Raw genomic sequence first — 21,006 nt, forward strand, 5'->3', positions numbered from 1 at the left:
CTGATGGTAGTCATTATTCGCAATTGCGAATTCATCTACTGTGTTTCATTAGTCATTGTCCTTACCCATCTAGCCCCTTCCCTGTTCCCATTCCAGCACTACACAGCCCTCTATTCCACCAATGCACCCAGTCTTTCCACTTCTCTCCTTTTCCACTACCCCCATTCTCTCCATTGCCATCCATCTAATATCCCACATAGCTGCCCTACCCTCTCTCCTCTTCATTTCTGCACACTCCCATCAGAACCATTGTACCATCTGCCTCCCCTACTCTGCTATCTTACCCCCTCCCCACCCCAGCCTCCTCCTTAGCACCACCCGGTTGCCTCTTCCATCACGCCCTGCTGCTCATAGTCTGGCTTCAGCTGCCACAGACTGTGGTCATGTGTGAGTGAGTTGTGTTTGTGTGACTCTTCTCTCTCTCTCTCTCTCTCTCTCTCTCTCTCTCTCTCTCTCTCTCTCTCTGTGTGTGTGTGTGTGTGTGTGTGTGTGTGTGTGTGTGTGTGTGTGTGTGTGTGTGTGTGTGTGTGTGTGTGTGTCTATTGTCTACTTCTACTTTTGACAAAGACCTTGTTGGCTGAAAGCTCATTTTGTGACAGTCTTTTTGTTGTGCCTATGTGCGACTCAGCAACTCTGAAAGTCTCAGGTTCAAACCTTCTCAGTTCATAAATAGAGGCCCTTGAACAGATCTGGGACAATGCTGCTGATTATAAGGTTTGTTCAATTCCATGGGGAAGGCTGGTGCCTGAACCTTCTGTGGCAATCACTGAAATGATCGAAGTCTGACTTTGGAGCTCAGACAGCAGACATAATGCATTTCAATGTGCCTGACAATCTGTAGTTGATTCCATCCTGTTCCCTCAGTGGCTTTCGAACAACCTCTTCAACCTGTTGAATGAGGCCTCTAGGTATATATACAGTGTGTATAAGGTAATTCTTCCCATTCCTTACTACCGATTCCGTAATGGGTACCATATATTTACTCTACATTCAAACTGTTGATAATTATTGAACCTCTGCCATTTTGCAGTTGCTTCCCCCTGATAGTCGATACAGCAATTTCCCAACAGCTGAAGTGTGTCTCATTGCCTCAGTTTTAGTTTCATTGGGGGCATCACCTAAATCTGTTCTTAATCTCTGCCTTCCCTGTAAAAAGAGTCCTTTGACCTACCACTCTCATGCCACTCACAGTCAAGTGGACAAGTGGAGATAGGTCTTGTATTTTCTGTAGAGGAGACAGTATCCAGTGGAGGAGATAGTACTTGAGGTACTTTGGTATCTCTGGTCAATGTATTTCAGTAGCCCTCCCAACACATCCATTTGCAACAGCTAATGATCATGGACAGAGGTCATGACAATACCCAGCTCCTTAGAGACAGCAATTAACTATCTCATTCCTGAAAACTGTGTTCACAGTTGGATGCACTGTGACTGGTGCAATGTTCTACACAACAATTTGCTGTCTAGCAAGCTGATAATATAAGAATCTTTATGAATAATCCTTTTCTGTGTTTCAGGTTGTCCTCCACACAGAACTAGAACGAAAATTGCCTCATATTCTGCTTGATAAAGTTGATAAATCAGAAATAATAGAGTATCCAAATGAAAGCAAATGCAAAATAGGATTTCTTGACTCAGTCCTTAGGAAATGGTTCTGTAGTCCATTTTCACAAGATGGTAAGTTATGCAACTTTTCATTATGTCATCAACACTGACAGACTTTGTTCAGTAACCTTAACTATTGCAAGAGCCAGAAAAATTACTAACTGTGGCTGGTAATCAATCCTAAAAGTTAACAAAATGTTACTGCATATTATATAGACTTCACTGTATGTTAGTAATCATAAATATAATCTTGTTTTATGAGGCACATTTTGGATAAGCGAAGACAAAACATTTAACAAAATGACTGTGCTAGTTTTCGTATACGATAGTGAAGTACAAAAGGTAGGTTATCCCAGAATAATAGCAATAGATGTGTAGTTTACATACAACTTTGATTATTGCCTTACAACTAGTGAACACTAAAATATCAATATTATGAAAAAGAAAGTTGCTACTCACCATGTAGCGGAGATGCTGAATCGCAGATAGGCACAACAAAAAGACTGTCACAAATAAAACTTTCAGCCAGTAAGGCCTTCGTCAAAAATGAGACTACAGTCATGTGTGTGTGTGTGTGTGCGTGTGTGTGTGTGTGTGTGTGTGTGTGTGTGTGTGTGTGTGTGTGAGAGAGAGAGAGAGAGAGAGAGATCTATTTTTGATGAAGGCCTTACTGGCTGAAAGCTTTATTTGTGATAGACTTTTTGTTGTGCATATCTGCGACTCATCATCTCCGCTATATAGTGAGTAGCAATTTTCCTTTTCAAAATATTGTTACATTCCATCCTGGATTTTCCATTGTTTGAACACTAATATATCATAAATGTATTCTGCTATATGATGCACAGCAGTGAAAACTGGTATGAAACCAAAGTCAGCATATGTATGCTGTGCAAATCATTATATAGTATATGGAAGAGGGTATATTTTACTGTGTCATATATTAAGATTACTTTCCATTCCATTCATGTGGACTGTGGATTGAAAGATTCATTACATGTCTCTGTGCATCCTGTCTTTCATCCTTAACTTCATTGTCATTACAAGTGCATGGGAACTGAAAAATGCTTGTACGTTCCTCAATACAAACAAATTCTTGAAATTTTCATGTAGGTTTCTAGTAGATACCATAAGTACTAACATTGTCAGGTAGTTGAGATTTTTCAGAATTACTGTTACACTCTGCCATTAAGCAAACAAGCCAATCACTTTTGGTGTACTGTCAGTAACACCAAATCTGTATCTGTATATCTGAAGTCCCTGAAATGGCATTTTGTCTCATAGGGAACTCATATTAGTTCTTTTTTTCCATGTTTTTTAAACTCCTCAGCCATTAGCTTAGATTTCATTAAAGAAAAATCTATGTTAACAGAAAAATGCATTGTTCTGGGACTAAATACGATTAAAATACTAAAATTTAAAAAATACTGGTGTGATTCACGAAAATTTTAGAACACGTTCAAAGTGAATACTACACTATGTGATCAAAAGTATCTGGACACCCCAAAAAACATATGTTTTCCATATTAGGTGCATTGTGCTGCCAGCTACTGCCAGGTACTCCATATCAATGAGCTCAGTAGTCATTAGACATCATGAGAGATCAGAATGGAGCACTCTGCAGAACTCATGGACTTCTAACATGGTCAGGTTATTGAGTGTCACTTGTGTCATATGTCTGTACATGAGCTTTCCACACTCCCAAACACCCCTAGGTCCACTGTTTCCAAAGTGATAGTGAAGTGGAAACGTGAAGGGACACATACAGCACAAAAGCGTACAGGCCAACCTCGTCTGTTGACTGACAGAGGTCGCCGACAGTTGAAGAGGGTTGTATTATGTAATAGGCAGACATCTATCCAGACCATCACACAGGAATTCCAAACTGCATCAGGAGCCACTGCAAGTACTATGACAGTTATGTGGGAGGTGAGAAAACTTGAATTTCATGGTCGAGTGGCTGCTCATAAGCCACACATCATGCTGGTAAATGCCAAATGACGCCTCGCTTGGTGTAAAGAGTGTAAACATTGGATGACTGAACAGTGGAAAAACGTTGTGTGGGGTGACAAATCACAGTACACAGTGTGGTGATCCAATGGCAGGGGGTCGGTAAGGCGAATACCTGGTGAACGTCATCTGCTAGCGTGTGTAGAGCCAACAGTAAAATTTGGAGGTGGTTGTGTTACGATGTGGTCATGTTTTTCATGGAGTGGCTTGCACCCCTTGTTGTTTTGTGTGGCACTATCACAGCACAGGCGTACATTGATGTCTTAAGTACCTTCGTGCTTCCAGCTGTTGAAGAGCACTTTGGGGATGGCAACTGCGTCTTTCAACACGATTGAGCACCGGTTCATAATGCACGGCCTGTGACAGAGTGGTTACATGACAATAACATCCCTGTAATGGTCTGGCCTGCGCAGAGATCTGAGCTGAATCCTATAGAACACCTTTGGGATGTTTTGGAACACCGACTTCATGCCAGACCTCACCGACCAACATCGATACCTCTCCTCAGTGCAGCACTCCGTGACGAATGGGCTGCCATTCTGCAAGAAATCTTCCAGCACCTGATTGAACCTATGCTTGTGAGAGTAGAAGCTGTCATCAAGGCTAAGGGAGGGCCAACACCATATTGAATTCTAGCATTACTGATGGAGGGCACCATGAACTTGTGAGTTATTTTCAGCCAGGTGTCCGGATAGTTTTGATCATATAGTGTATGTATGTTAGAAAATGTGCAGTACCAGAAAACTTATGAAACCAATGCCAATACAATGTGAAAGTACAGGTCATTGCTGACTGTAGTTCCAGTGCTACATTTAAAAAAAAAAATTCTTGGCTTACAAGCCATGTCACTTTGAATAAAACACTGTTTTTTCCATGGGGACCCACAGCCTCTTAATTATCTAATAAATGAATACATTATCCATTGTAGGCTGTATTGTGGTTTATTAAAATTGTGCTATTAGCTAATTTTGGCCACAAGCCATTGTCAAGCACATTGCATGACTTCTTTTTTTATACATGCGACATAAAAGAATGTGATGAGCATGATAACGTAATATATGTCATAGCAAATGAGCTTGATAATTACTCATGAGCAAAATTAGGTAATAGCACAATTTTAATAAAGCACAATACAACCTACAACAGGCAATGTATTCTTTTATAAAATTCTATCTTTTGACATTTAGAGGTACCCTTTTTTTTTACCAGTTCTGAAACAGAAACTCATCCATGGAATAGAAGGAGGTGTCCAAAAGAAATGATTTTCAGCTAGATTTAAAACTTTATCTGCTACCTGCCAGATGCTTTATGTTGTTGGGCAAATGATTAAAGATTTTTGTTGCTCAATAATGTACTCCTTTTTGAGCAACTGACAGCTTCAATAACAGATAGGAAAGGTCATTTTTTCCACTAGTGTTGGACGTATGAACATTACAGTTCTTCGCGAATCAAAATTGATTATTTATAACGAACTTCATTAGCAAATATATGTACTCTGATGGTGCAGTTAAAATACCAAACTCCTTGAAGAGGTGCCTACATGATGTCCTTGGCTGAACACCACTAATTATTCTCACTGCTCTCTTTTGTACAATCAATAATTTATGTCTTAGTGGTGACTTACCTGAGAAAACGTTTCCATAAAACATTATTGTGTGGAAATATGAAAAGTACATTAGGAGGCTGATCTGTTTATTACCAAGACTAGCGATTATATGAAGAGCGAAAGAAGCTGAACTTAATTGTTTGAGAAGCTCAGTAATATGCTTCTTCCAGTTCAAGTTGTCATTAATGTGAACACTCAAAAATTTGGAGAAATCTACCTGCTAACTGATCCCTGTTCATATGCAACATCAATTGTCAGTATGACTCTATTCAATGTACAGAACTGGATGTAGTGAGTTTTTTCAAAATTAAGGGAGAGTCAATTTGCTGAGAAGCACTTAATAATTCTTTGAAAGACATCCTTAACCATATCCTCAAGTGCTTTTTCTGGAACCGGATTATTATAACACTCATGTCATCTGCAAAAAGTACTGGTTCTGCTTGCTGAACGTTAAGTGAGAGGTCATTCACATGAATAAGGAACAGCAGAGGACCCAAAATTGAACCCTGTGGGACTCCCTTTGTGATAACTCCCCATTCACTAGAATTTACCATCCTCCAAACATTATTTGTGTTATTCAGCACAACTTTTTGCTTTCCATTCTTTTAAGTATGATTCAAACCAGCTGTGTGTATAGCCTCCAATTGTGAAGAGGTCTGATAATTGCATATTTCAATCTGTGTGGAAAAATTCCCTGTGCCAGCGAAGCATTACATATATCACTAAAGACTCCACTTATTAAATTAGAACAACACTTCAAAATTCCATTACAGACTCCATCAACACCACATGAGCTCTTGTTTTTCAGTATATTTATAATTCCTTTAATTTCAGTGGGGATGATGGTGCCATTTCTAAAGGCCTAAAGTCCTGGGGAATGACATTTTTAACATATTTTTTTGCTTATTCTACTGGACCCTTTAACCCTATTTTTGCTGCTACATTCAGAAAGTGATTGTTAAAAATACTTGCAACTTGTGAATTATCACTCACAGCATCATCATTTAGCTTTATTGCTTTTAGTGCCTTAATTTGTCTCTGTCCATCTTCATGTTTGTGGTTCTTCTATTCGTCTGTGGCAATCTGTCCCTCTTTGGAATCCAAAGACACTTAATTTCTCTGAGATAATGATCTGATTCTATTCTTGTGTTCTTCCTGATCTTTGTGTTCATGATCTCTTTAGTGTTTGTCCAGCTGATTGCTATGTGGTCAATTTGGAATTGCCCAAGGCAGGGGCATGGGCTTGCCCATGTCTTTTTCTTACTTGGTTTGGCTCTGAAGTGTGTTGTCATCAGTCTGATTTTATGTTCTCGACACAGTTCAATTAGTCTTTCTCCATTTTTGTTTGTCCACTGGTGTGCAAGGTACTCGCCCACTACTCCTTTATGTTGTTTCTCTCTGCCAATCTGTGCATTATAATCTCCTATGAGTATCTTTACATGTCTATATGGTGTGTTTTTCAGTATATCATCTAGCTCCTCCCAGAAACTGTCTGCAACTTTCTTGTCTTCCCTGTTCTTGTCATTTGTAGGTGAATGTCCATTTACTGTTGTATACTTTTTGTTCCATGCTTGAAATGTCAGTGTTGATATCCTTTCTAACCTGCTCTTCATTTCAGTTACGCCATCCTTGTATCTATTGTCTACTATGAACCCTGTACCAAAGCAGCTAGGTGCATGTCTTTCCTTTCCCACTCTAACTCCTGGTTTCCCTTTCAGTATTATGAAGACTTCTGACTCCACTGTATCTTTGTCAGTGTATCTTGTTTCTTGCATCACTAGTATTCTAATGCTTCTCTCTTTCATCTCATCTATTACCTGTTTAAGTTTACCGGTCTTAATCATTGTCTGTACATTTATGGTTCCAATTTGGAAAGTCTTTTTAGTTTTAATCTTCCTTTGAGGTTCTTGGGAGCTCCGACTCTTCCCTTAAGCACTTTTTGGTAGGTCCCCCAGAATGGGAATGCTTGCTTATGTCGACCTTGGTCAGTAGGGGATTGCCCCCCTGGGTAATCTCGATTCAGTAGTGCGATCCATTCCATGAGCTAAAAAACTTTTTTTGTTGGGACGGCTCGTGTCCGTCCAGTTGTACGACTGAAGTTGTCAGCCACAGAAGATGAGTTCAGGCCACCCCTGACATGGGGATACAGATGCCTTTGGTAGCTGCCCCTAACATGGAGTACAACCACTACCTGCCATGTTTCAGTGGCTCTTCCGCTGTCTCTGCCATTGGGAAGTGACGTCCCTCTTCCACCTTCCAGACCATTGGCCGGGCTTTGCCTGTAACCCTAGATAGGAGCCCTAACTGGGTGCTGCCATCCAGAGCACAGGTTTTTTTTTATGGGGTTGTTACTCCTCCCCCTCCTCCTTCCCCATTACTTATGAGATGGGGCCCCAGGCTTGGGACCGGCAGTGGCGGAGTTTCTTTGTGGCTCATCTGAATAACAAACAAAAATGCAATTGGTAAACAAACAAATTAATCAAGGTGTCCACTGTGGTGTGTTTTGTTCTTACAATTAACTGTCATTGAATTGACTTGGAAACTAGGATGTTAGGCTAATTTTGTTTACTCGCACTTAGTGTTTTCTTCGGAAATTCAGTACTCAGACAATGTAGCTAAAGAAACATTTATCTGTCAAAGTGAGCAGCAAGAATAGTTTGAAGGGGTATCTGCAACTACCATATCCAAAAATGTGTTATTTTTGCTTATACTCTCTCCCCTGTAAATTCACATCTTCATAATCTTTCTGACCAATAATAAAAACCAATTTTTGATGTGATAGGATAAGTTTTATCAGAAGCAGCATCGCCTATGAAGCAGTCATGTCATATACCATCTTTGCTGTAATTTCTGCATGTGTTTTATGTGGACATGACCACCAGCCTACTGTCCACTCATTTGAATGATCAAAGCAAAACTATAGAGAATAGCCGAGTTGAACCCCAATGGCAGTATGTGCTGCTAAGCACAACATGCTGAACAGCTGCTAGGCACAACATGCTTGATCTCAGTAGCAGCTTTACAACCCATGCTACCTGAATCATTCCCCTCAGTATCAACTTCCCTGGTTACTTCAGCTCACTCACATTACTATACTTTTACGAGCCACATGAAAAGCAGGTGCCAAACCGATATTTATCAGAGTAATCCTAAGAAATTCAACCATATTACAGACCACTTAAACAAAATCCTTGTTCGACCATTCTTGTTTATAAGCTTGTCATTCTGGGGCAATTACCAAGGTGGATTAATGTAAACTGTGTGGGATTAGCCGAGCGGTGTAAGGCACTGCAGTCATGGACTGTGCGGCTGGTCCCGGCGGAGGTTCGAGTCCTCCCTTGGGCATGGGTGTGTGTGTGTTTGTCCTTAAGATGATTTAGGGTAAGTAGTATGTAAGCTTATGGACTGATGACCTTAACAGTTAAGTCCCATAAGATTTCACACATATTTGAACATCTGATTAATGTAAGAGATAGAGAAGATTTGAAGAAGAGCTGCACAACAGGTATGAGAACATCACACAAAAGACCAGAAAATCTGTAATAGGAGATGCTACAAGGAAGGCATTGTGTAATGAGGAGAGCCTTTCAAAATTATGGGAAGGAAGATTCAAAATTCAAGACAGTGTCTATCCCAAATAATGGCCACTGCAGTAAAATTACACAAATGTGTTCTGTGGAACAAGAAACTAACAAACAGAATTGTGTGAATACAGAAGATTACAGTCAGTTCATCCCCCTACTTATCATCTTTAAATGAAACATGAAGAGGAAAATGTTTCTTGTACATTATCTACCAGTATATGCATGACAGTAGCCTGCTGATGTAGATGTGTGTGTCTAGGGTCCAATTGGACACAACATGGGATCTCAGTTTTACTTATTGAGGTCATTTTGAACAGCAACAACTACCTTAAAGAGATATGAGAATCTGAGAATAATCCCCTTACGCAGGCAACTTCACATGCAACATTTCAACATAACAATGTCCAGTCAAATATGACAAGAAATTTGCAGCCTACTTTGAAGAACGCTGGCCATAACTGTTTCCCTGTATTGCAGATTTTCTTGATATGTTACCCTCCAAACATGTCTTAAATGTAGATGGTTGGTAGTGATCTCCAGAAAGAAATGTTGACATATGGTGGATTCTGATTCTGATTGTGGTACAAGCTGCATGGAGGAAATTTCCGCAGGCACTTATCCGGACTGTGTGTGATGATACTGGTAGTTGTTTGATTGCAGAAGTTGGGATCATCACATTCTAATGAATTCTCATTGTCAGAGATCATGTGCTGGGTGGTTTTAATTAGACTCACAATGTTCCAAGTGCTGCAGTGCGGACTGTATACATCATGGGATGCTGAAACATGGTAGGTATGTTCATTAACAGGGCGCTCATGGAGTATGCTGAAAAAAATAATAGTTCCACATTCTGCCACCAGGTGAAAATATGGCACAGTAAGCAATCAGAATGTGAAATGTTTCCTGTTTTGATGTCAGTATATTATTTGGCACTTGATAACACTTGTTGATTTCTTTTGTCAAGTAACTGTTGGTATAAAGGGATAAGAAAGTTGAAGTTTTCATATGAAATGCAATGGCTGTTGAGAAGAAAGACCATGCATAGCTGATGAAGTTGTTTTAACAGCAGGACATCAGCAGCAGCACTGAATTGTGGTAATATCACCAACAGAAACAGCTGTGAAGAGGCCAGGCCCCAAGTCAGCATGATCAACAAATCTGAAGATACAGTTGAATTAGGTAATTCAGAAGGAAGAGGGCAGTGGGCCCATTCCCATGGCAGTTATTGATGAAATTGTTGTAGCTATAGCTGACCATGCAGCACATGCCTCAAATTCTGCAGCAAGTGTTTGAGCTTTGTCATGGGAAATTCTCTCTCCTTGGTCCTTTCTTCTTTGGGGCCCATTGTGCAAAATATGTCCTGTAATGACATAATTGTTATGAATATCAGCCAGCTACACCACTATTTAAATGGCTTTAATTCTGTAAATCACTCACAGTCAGCCCATTTTGGCATATTGCCATTATCAGGTGCTCTGTAAATACATAAGTAAGTGATGTTCTTAATATAATGGTCTGTAACTATCATCAGAAAAGTTATAATACGTTTATGTGGTGTTCTTTACCTTAAATGTAATATCATTGCTGCCATATCTTTTCTTTTTTTTAGAATTATTCCTTTGTATGCTGGAGATGTATACCTGACTTTAATTGGTTTTTATGTGTGCTGTTTTTCTCATGGCAGCATGGTTGACAGTGGACCATTGATATTACATGTTTACATAGTTAGCATTATGAGTAAGTGATATGTGAAAATTTGGTTGTGTTTTTATTATTTTTATAGATTTGATTCTAATTATGTCTTTGTATGGAATTTGTTTTAGTTGTGGTTAAGATTTTTATGATATATTTTTATTTTTTATAATTTTGTTACTGAATATGTTTTGTGATGTTTTCTTGGTGTTACACCTTTGTTGTATACTCTTCATGTTGTCATCACTGTTACTATGGGTGTGTATTATTTAGTGTCTCTGATTTATTACTTTACCCAATTTCTTGCTTTAAAATGTGAATAAAGTTTTCTATTACTTTTTGTGCTTTAGGCCACTTTTTCATTCATTAAATTTTGCATGTTTTCTCAGACAATGGAAAATCCAGGATCGAATGTAACAATATTATGAAAAGGAAAGTTGCTACTCACCATACAGCAGAGATGCTGAGTCACCAGTAAGGCCTTCATAAACAATAGAGGACACACACACACACACACACACACACACACACACACACACACACACACACAAAAACTGCAGTCTCAGGCAACTGAAACCACACTGTGTGCTGTCAGCACCAGTGCATGATGGGAGTGGCAACTGGGTGGGGGTAAGTAGGAGGCTAGGGCGGGAGGGATAGTACAATATGGGTGGTGGACAGTGAAGTGCAGCAGGTTAGCTGGTGAGCAGGGGAGAGGTGGGGATTGGGTGGTGAGGGGGGGGGGGGGGTGGTCAGGGAAGTAGCCGGAAAGGAGCGAAGTAAAAAGATTGGGTATGATGGTGGATGATGGCTGTGTAGTGCTGGAAAGGGATCAGGGGAGGGTCTGGATTAGTGAGAACAGTGACTAATTAAGGTTGAGGCCAGGAGGGTCAGTCATTTCGAAAGGCTCACATTTTGCCCCATTCTCAAATTCAGTCATGCAGGACTTGTTAAAGAATTGCTCTCTTCCTCCTAGTCCGTAAAGTGGAAACACTTTTTCATCACCAACCCTACCAATCAGACTCAAGCAAAGACCAATACTGAACCCGGCCTAACTCAGTTCACTCCTCCATTCAACCATGATCCACCCCCACTGTCCCCAAATCACCCCCAGTTAACTTTCCACAATTTCTTAACCTCAAACCTTGCCTTGCCATCATTCCCCAAATCCCTCAACATGCAAACTAACCTTACATCTACTGAAAGAACTACAGTACACCATCTAAAAACTTATCCTGACCTTTTACTCCTACCTGTGGACAAAGGCTCCACCACCATTGTTTTGAACCGCAAGGATTACCTGGCAGAAGGAGTCTGCCAGTTGTCAGATACTTCCACCTACAAACCTTGCCACAGGGTCCCCATTCCAGAAATCCAGCAGGATCTCCAGTCGCTACTCAAATCCTTAGGCCCTTCCCAGAACCTCTCCCTGCACTCCTACCTTCTACATGCTTCCTAACATCCATAAAACTAATCACCCAGGGCACTCCATTGTGGCCGGTTATTGTGACCCCACTGAGAGAATTTCTGCTCTCGTAGGACACCTTCAACCTATTACCAGGAACCTACTCACTTATATAAAAGATACCAACCACAGGATGTATATGACCCAGGACAACCGGGAGATCCGGGAAAAAGCCGGGAATTTTTTCATCCGGGAAAAAAAAACAGGAATTTTTTAGAATTCCGGCAATTTTTCATTGTTCTAGTTTCCAGTTAGTAATTTTGATTGGTAAGAACCGTTACTCTAACAAAGGATATTATTGTATCCCACTACTGCAGAATAATACTTCAAAAATGAAACATAAACAAGAGAAAAAAATGAAAATAACTTAAATTGGAAAGGAAATGCGCCATATAGAACAATGATACACAGTGCTCATGCAAATATCTACCAACAGCAAAATGTGTCAAAGGCTTTAGGAAGACTATGCCCTGCTTCATAACAACAAATTGCCTCCGATGAGCTTGAAGTCACAACTGTGTGCACTAGATTTGTTTTAGCAGTTACGAGTGGGCTCATGCGCATGTGCAGTTGAGTCACATTTGAGTAGTAGATTCTCCTGCTTCTGGCTATTAGAATGTGGCTGTTAGCTGTGCAAGCAGTCACAGCAAACAGCTAGATGCTACTGGGAAAAGGGGGCATCAAATTCATATTCTTGAGGAAAAAAAAAAAAAAAAACTTGTTTCACAAAGCACCTAGCATCCAGCGCACATTGGTGTATCGATTATTCACATGATTTTGAAGCACATTCCTGTTGGGTTTTGAACCCATTTTAAATTGATTTTTGAATGAATCATAAGTTGATTTTTAAATGGATGCATAGTGTACGTGATGTCTCTGTCAGGAGAATCCTCATTGCATCTAGAAATAAACTTTCCGCAGACAGAAGGGTACGGGGCTATACGAGCGAGTGGAGTAAAGCTGAACGGATGAATGCCAGTCGCTGTCTGATTATGTGGTTGATTGCATTTGCGAATGATCAGTGTTGTTATAATTATGAGCTACCAGAATGGAAATAAATGACTAACAAGAATAACAGGTTAGAAAGATTACGTATTATCTTCTTGGTGTACCCAAGAAAATGAAATTTTGACAGAATATTTTTGGCCAGATCGCTACACTAGTAAGGACCAGTTGTACAGTCCCCGGCTATCAGCCATTTACGTTCTGTTCTGGAAGTAACGCGGAAAACATGTTGTATGAACACGTAACAATGCGTAACTGGAGAGTAATTGTGGGATAACTAAACCGGTGATTCTGGCAGGGTTAGTGAAGTTAATCGGCGAACAAATTTTGACGATGGCAGGAATAGCTACAGAATAGGTGATGACAAGATTGTTTGTTAGAATGAGGAAGGAGAAGGAATGGGGAAATCACACAAATTATGGAAGAATAAGATGATTCCAAATTTATATAAAAATTTTGTAATACTACTTTTCGATCTCATGCTTGAGAAACTGGTGTGTATGAATGAAATGTGAAACTATTTCCTAACATAAGGCTTTTTGCTTGTAGTAGGCCTAATATTGGTACTTTGTGAATTATATTCTTTTGTATTATAAGAATGACCATTTTTGCCAAAACAGTCTCATTTATTCGGTGTGTGTTACAAAATTGCTGCAATATTGGAAAGGCCTATTTTGTTTTATCTAGCAGACAGTGACAAAATAGACGTAATCAGATCGAGAAACCACACCAGTCTTGGGGTATTATTTGTATAAACAGCTTTTTCAGTATTAGATAATGACATTTTGATTTTTCATGTAGCAAAACATTTGATGAACTTTGATGAGGTAATAAATTCTTTTGCAGAAAGAAAAACATGCCATTTAAAGCTGTAGCAAGATTAGAGATAAAAAAATGCTAGGAGCTAAGGATTGAAGAAATGTGTACTTTCTTGTTTGTGACTTGTCTTTATTGGTTTTATGTATCCTATATTTAGTTTTATGTCACACAAAACAGCAAGTTATTAGCTTATAAGCAATAAAGAGTGCAAATTTTCTGAAGAGTTCTTGTTCTTCCGATTACAAATAATCCCATCCGCTACTAATTGCAAGATTTTTTTTTCTTTAAGAGAGGCAGGCTGTCAAACCAGCTGACTGGGAGCAGGAGAGGCACCACAGGACATTTCAATTTCCACTGTCCTAAATATAGTTTGATGGCATCCATTACAAAATATACGTGTTTCAATTCCACAGAGCGAAATACAGGATCAGAAAAGGGCACAGGTCACCCCGTTTTCAAGAAGGGACATTGAACAGATGTGCAGAACTATAGATCTATATCTCTAACGTCGATCAGTTGTAGAATTTTGGAACACGTATTATGTTCGAGTATAATGACTTTTCTGGAGACTAGAAATCTACTGTGTAGGGATCAGCATGGGTTTTGAAAAAGACGGTCGTGCGAAACCCAGCTCACGCTATTCGTCCACGAGACTCAGAGGACCATAGACACGGGTTCACAGGTAGATGCCGTGTTTCTTGACTTCCGCAAGGCATTCGATACAGTTCCCCACAGTCATTTAATGAACAAAGTAAGAGCATATGGACTATCAGACCAATTGTGTGATTGGATTGAAGAGTTCCTACATAACAGAACGCAGCATGTCATTCTCAATGGAGAGAAGTCTTCCGAAGTAAGAGTGATTTCAGGTGTGCCGCAGGGGAGTGTCGTAGGACCGTTGCTATTCACAATATACATAAATGACCTTGCGGATGACATCGGAAGTTCACTGAGGCTTTTTGCAGATGATGCTGTGGTGTGTCGAGAGGTTGTAACAATGGAAAATTGTACTGAAATGCAGGAGGATCTGCAGCAAATTGACGCATGGTGCAGGGAATGGCAATTGAATCTCAATGTAGACAAGTGTAATGTGCTGCGAATACATAGAAAGTTAGATCCCTTATCATTTAGCTACAAAATAGCAGGTCAGCAACTGGAAGCAGTTAATTCCATAAATTATCTGGGAGTACGCATTAGGAGTGATTTAAAATGGAATGATCATATAAAGTTGATCGTCGGTAAAGCAGATGCCAGACTGAGATTCATTCGAAGAATCCTAAGGAAATGCAATCCGAACACAAAGGAAGTAGGTTACAGTACGCTTGTTCGCCCACTGCTTGAATACTGCTCAGCAGTGTGGGATCCGTACCAGATAGGGTTGATAGAAGAGATAGAGAAGATCCAACGGAGAGCAGCGCGCTTCATTACAGGATCATTTAGTAATCGCGAAAGCGTTACGGAGATGATAGATAAACTCCAGTGGAAGACTCTGCAGGAGAGACGCTTGGTAGCTCGGTACGGGCTTTTGTTGAAGTTTCGAGAACATACCTTCACCGAAGAGTCAAGCAGTATATTGCTCCCTATTGAAGAGACCATGAGGATAAAATCAGAGAGATTAGAGCCTACACAGAAGCATACTGACGATCCTTCTTTCCACGAACAATACGAGACTGGAATAGAAGGGAGAACCGATGGAGGTACTCAAGGTACCCTCCGCCACGCACCGTCAGGTGGCTTGCGGAGTATGGATGTAGATGTAGATGTATGATAGAAGAATCCTGTATGAAGAAGTGTGGCACCACACTTTGGCACACTTAAGTCCAAATAACATGTCTTAACATTTCTTCGTCCTTGAACACACGTTTTATGTTTCAGACTTTTCAGAAAGATATGCACTACAAGATGAACATATTTTCTAAAATCTGATTTTTTTTGTATTGACCTGGTTCACAAAAATCGTGCCACATGCCAGCTGGTGTGGCCAAACAGTTCTAGGCACTTCAATCTTGAATCGCGCGATCGCTACGGTCGCAGGTTCGAATCCTGCCTTGGGCATGGATGTGTGTGATGCCCTTAGGTTAGTTAGGTTTAAATAATTCTAAGTTCTAGGGGACTGATGACCTCCGATGTTAAGTCCCATAATGCTCAGAGCCATTTTTTGAACCACAAATATCGTAGATCCAGGGCTGATACGCAGAGCAGTCTGAGTTATAGTGGGTAGGCTCCACAAGACCCGTGTTTACATTTAGTGATTTTGCTGTTTCCTCTTGGATATCTGTGGCCGAGAGCTATCAAGTGAATTAAAATACATTCACATATTTATGGAAGGCTAAAATATGTTATTAATTTCATATTTTATTTTATTTCCACCTTTCTGACAGCCAAGCATTAATCGCCTTGCAGAACAAGGAAATTATTTTTATCTGTTTTTTAAAGAAATTTGACTTTTACTAACCTTTTCTGCAGAGGCAGTTAATGTGTTAGAAATGAAGCATCCCACACTAGTGACTAGCTTCAACTGAACATACGGGTTTCCTATGTCGTGGCTGCGCAGTCGCGGTGTTGCCTGTTATCTGCGCTCTCTGGCAACTGCTGAAACAAACCTATTTCTAACATGTCACGAGAAAATATTGCAAATAGTGGTTTGAAAAGTGTTATTTTCAAAGTAAATAACCTTTTACGTATGTTGAACTATGTGCGAGAATGTATCATGAATTTCTTAAATCACAGAGCGTTTGACTATCATTTAAAAATCAACTCTTTGATGATGAGCCATTTAGAATAATTTCTAACCCTGAAGCTCAGACATTTATGTTATTATTAAAAATTTTACTGGCACATTTGTTTGATATATCTTAAAGTGTAATGCCCAAAAAAGGTCAACATTACATATGAAAGCTTGGATTCTCTTGCAGCTTATTAACCTTAGAGTCCAATATTATATGTGAAAGCTTTGCTTTTCTTGCTTTCTATTAACTTTCCCTGTTTGTGTGTTCCTGGTACTTAACAGTAATGTTCCTGTTGGCTGACTACATCACCTGTCATATGCTCTGAATATCCGCTGTCATCAGCTGGTGAGATCATGTGACATGAGCTATGACTGGCTTATAAAAGTGCATCACAATCTGGATTTCAATGATTCGGAAAGGAACATGCGGTGTTTGGTGGAATTCCAATGTATACTTGAGTAATACAAAAATACACAGCGTGCATGTTGCTGCACATCAAAGATATTTCCAAAACGTGTCTTTTTCCCTGAGTTTCATTTTCTAAGGCGCCGGGAAATTCTATGCCCATGTATAAAACCATAACCATTCAAAGGATTGATTTAAAGTCTTTAAATATGTCTGCTTGTGTCTGTATATGTGTGGATGGATATGTGTGTGTGTGCGAGTGTATACCCGTCCTTTTTTCCCCCTAAGGTAAGTCTTTCCACTCCCGGGATTGGAATGACTCCTTACCCTCTCCCTTAAAACCCACATCCTTTCGTCTTTCCCTCTCCTTCCCTCTTTCCTGATGAGGCAGCAGTTTGTTGCAAAAGCTTGAATTTTGTGTGTATGTTTGTGTTTGTTTGTGTGTCTATCGACCTGCCAGCGCTTTCGTTTGGCAAGTCACATCATCTTTGTTTTTAGATATAATCCTATACTTTCAAGTTGATCATTCTCCCTGCATCACTCTCCTGTATTTTTGCGTGTTATTTCTCACACCTTTGCAGTGCCATATGATCTTGTATCTCATACTACAAACCCCTCCCCGCCACCCACTCTTTCTCCATCCTATCCTAGTTTGCACCCAGTAATTCCACCTCATCCAGTCACATCTGCCATCCCCCTTCTTCAAACTTATCCACACTCAGACCGGCTACCCACAGTAATATCTTGTTTTATTATTTGTGTTACAGTTATATGTGTTTGTATTTAATTAAATGGCCAACAAAGTTGGCAGCACTTGTGCTCTAGAGTCTTTGGAGAGACAAGTACTAGAAACTATGCCTTTGTCAATGTGTGTCTTTGTGTGGTTGTACAATGTGAAATGAACGTAATGTTCAGTGATGTAAAGAAATTCTTTTTAAACTTAAAACAAGTAACAGGTTATGGGCCTAGTTTTGCTTAAGTGTCGTAAGTGAATTTTAAAGACTCAAAATAGTGACGAAAAGTTAACAAAACTTGTAACATGTGCTTGAGAGTGAAAACTGTTGTTGTAAAACCTTTGCTGAACTGTGTCAGCCCAGAATTTGAGGTTTAAGTGTCGTCAACTGAGTCTTGAGTGGAGTACAGCCAGCTGATATTTGAGGTTAGAAACATCGACAGATGAGTTTTAGGTCTTAAGATTTGTTTTTGTAAGTAACTTTCGGTCACATATTGTATTTTGAAGCACAGTTCAGCAGAAATGGATATGTCAAAAAATATAAAACCACTAAATGGACAAATGGACTGGCCAATTTGGAAACAAAAAATAAGAGACTTGATGGATTACCATGAAGGTGCATTGGATGTTAGTGACAAGAGGCTAGTTAAGCCCAAGCCACTGGAAGACAGTACAGCAGATGCACAAGCAAAGAAACACAAGGGACAGTTTGATTTGTATCAAAAGGCAAACAGTTATGCAACGTGTATGATAACTAGTGTAATCAGTGTTGAAGTACACAAAAAGGTAATGGACAAGGAAACAGCTAGCAATATGTGGGATGCCTTAAAGCAGCAGTTTGAAGCTTCATCCAAGGATCAGTTGTTCAAAATCTGCACAGACTTTTTCTCCTTCTGCTGGATACCAGGTGATGATGTTTCTACCCACATAGCAAAATTGAAAAGTTTGTGGAATGAGTTAAACAGTGGACTCAAAGCTAAAAATGAAAGTGTTTTACCAGACCTTATGTTAGTCTGCAAAACATTGCATATTCTGTCAAGTTGGATGCTGTTAACACAGGACGAAAAAAGAACATTTGATCAGTTAACAGTACAGTTATGTATGTTTGAAAGGAATTTCTTGAAGAATCCAAACAGTGACAAAACACCAAAGGAAGCATTCATGGTAAATATAAGTAAACAAAAAACAGATGGCAAAGGCAAGTTCATCAAGAATGAGCCAAGGAAAGGTGACATTTGCAATTATAGTAAGCGTAAGGGCCACTGGGTAAAGGACTGCAAAAAATGGATCTCTGATGGAAGACCAAATAAAAATTGAAACAGAAGTCAAGAAAGTTGTGCTGCTGCTAGTGCTGTGCTGATGTCTGTCTGTGAAGAGGCCTATACAGTTGAGGCAGATTCAGCATCGTGATGTGTTGATAATGGAGCTACAAGGCATGTAACACAGTATTTTACAGACTTTCTAAAATTTGACACTCCATGTGGTGTAAAGGCAGCTGGAAGGGAAATTCTAATGGCAGTGGGAAAAGGCAATATTCAGTTATCATCTCTGATTGATGGGCAAGATGTTATGTTGTTGGATGTGTAGTATGTTCCACAATTATCTAGAAATTTGTTTTCAGTGTTGGCTACACAGGACCGGAATCCTTACAGTGAATTTAAGTCATCAACAAGAGAGTGTTTGCTTAAAACTGATGACAAGATAGTGCTGCATGGAACCCAGGAGCCCTTTGGTACCTAGTACAAGGCAGACATTCAACCAAATTTGCCTAAAGAAATTGCTGAAGTAAATGCCATTCAAGAAACCTCATTATTGCAGCTGTATCATGAGAGATGGGGACATCAGGATAAACACCATGTCAAAGGAATGTTAGAAAGGGAATGAAGTATACAAGTTTAACAGGGCTAGGGGAAATAAAGTTAATTGTGGGGTGTTATTACCGGCCACCAGGTTCCACCGTGACAGTTCTAGAATCATTCAAAGGGAGTCTACATTCTGTATCACCGAAGTACGCGGATCATGCTATATTAGTTGGAGGCGACTTCAACCTACCTAGTATAGACTGGAATGTCTATGGATTCATTACAGGTGGTACAGACAAGCCATCGTGTGAATTACTTTTGAACACATTATCCGAAAACTGTCTTGAGCCGCTAAATCGACAGCCAACATGTAATGGTAGCCACAAACAGACTAGAACTCATCGACTATGTCAGTGTGGAGACAGGGATTAGTGATCATGATGTTGTCATCACGACTATGGTTACGAAAGTTAAAAAGTTGGTCAAGAAGGCTAGGAGAGTATTCTTATTAGAAAGAGCAGATAAGCAGTTGTTAGCATCCCACTTAGTAAATGAATCGACTTTATTTACTTCCAATACGATGGACGTGGAAGAATTATGGGCAAATTTTAAACACATTGTAAATCACACATTGGACAAGTATGTGCCGAAAAAGTGGGTTATGGACAGAAAAGACCCACCGTGGTTTAACAGCGCAATTCAGAGAATGCTCAGGAAGCAAAGGCAGTTGCACTCGCAGTACAAGAAAGATTGGGAGAGTGAGGACAGGCAAAAGTTAGTAGAGACTCGTGCTGCTGTAAAAAGAGCGATGCACGAAGCATTCAACCACTACCACCGTCATACCTTAGGAAAAGATCTTACTGAAAACCCAAGGAAATTCTGGTCTTACGTAAAATCAGTAAGTGGGTCGAAGGATTCCATCCAGTCACTCACTGATCAGTCTGGCCTGGCAACAGAAGACAGCAAAACGGAAGCTGAAATTTTAAATTTAACATTTGAGAAATCTTTCATGCAGGAGGATCATACAAACATACCGCCGTTTGAGTCTCGTACAGATTCCCGTCTGGAGAACATTGTGATAGACATCCCTGGGGTTGTGAAGCAGCTGAATGGGTTGAAAATAAATAAATCACCAGGTCCTGATGGGATCCAATTTGGTTTTACAGAGAGTACTCTACTGCATTGGCTCCTTACTTAGCTTACATTTATCACAAATCTCTTGCCCAACATAAAGCCCCAAGCGACTGGAAAAAAGCGCAGGTGATGCCTGTATATAAGAAGGGTAGAAAGACGGATCCTCAAAATTACAGACCAATATCCTTAACATCGGTTTGTTGCAGGATTCTCAAACATTTTCTCAGTTCCAACTTACATTTCGCAGAAAGACCCCAAAGATAAGATAAGAGAGATTAGGGCTCGTACAGAGGCATATAGGCAGTCATTTTTCCCTCGTTCTGTTTGGGAGTGTAACAGGGAGAGAAGATGCTAGTTGTTGTACGAGGTACCCTCCGCCACGCACCGTATGGTGGATTGTGGAGTATGTATGTAGATATT

General features: G+C 39.9%; 1 protein-coding gene across 1 annotated transcript in view; it reads left to right on the top strand.

Moving 5' to 3' along the window:
* The window catches only part of LOC124774919 (transient receptor potential cation channel subfamily A member 1), a 208,005-nt gene that overhangs the window by 171,224 nt on the left and 15,775 nt on the right, over positions 1–21,006 (top strand). Inside the window, exon 19 of the mRNA XM_047249599.1 lies at positions 1,518–1,677. Within this exon, the coding sequence (XP_047105555.1) occupies positions 1,518–1,677 (160 nt within the window). The remainder of the gene's footprint in view (positions 1–1,517; positions 1,678–21,006) is intronic.

Source organism: Schistocerca piceifrons, chromosome 1 (assembly GCF_021461385.2).
Source record: "Schistocerca piceifrons isolate TAMUIC-IGC-003096 chromosome 1, iqSchPice1.1, whole genome shotgun sequence".
Lineage (NCBI taxonomy): Eukaryota > Metazoa > Arthropoda > Insecta > Orthoptera > Acrididae > Schistocerca > Schistocerca piceifrons.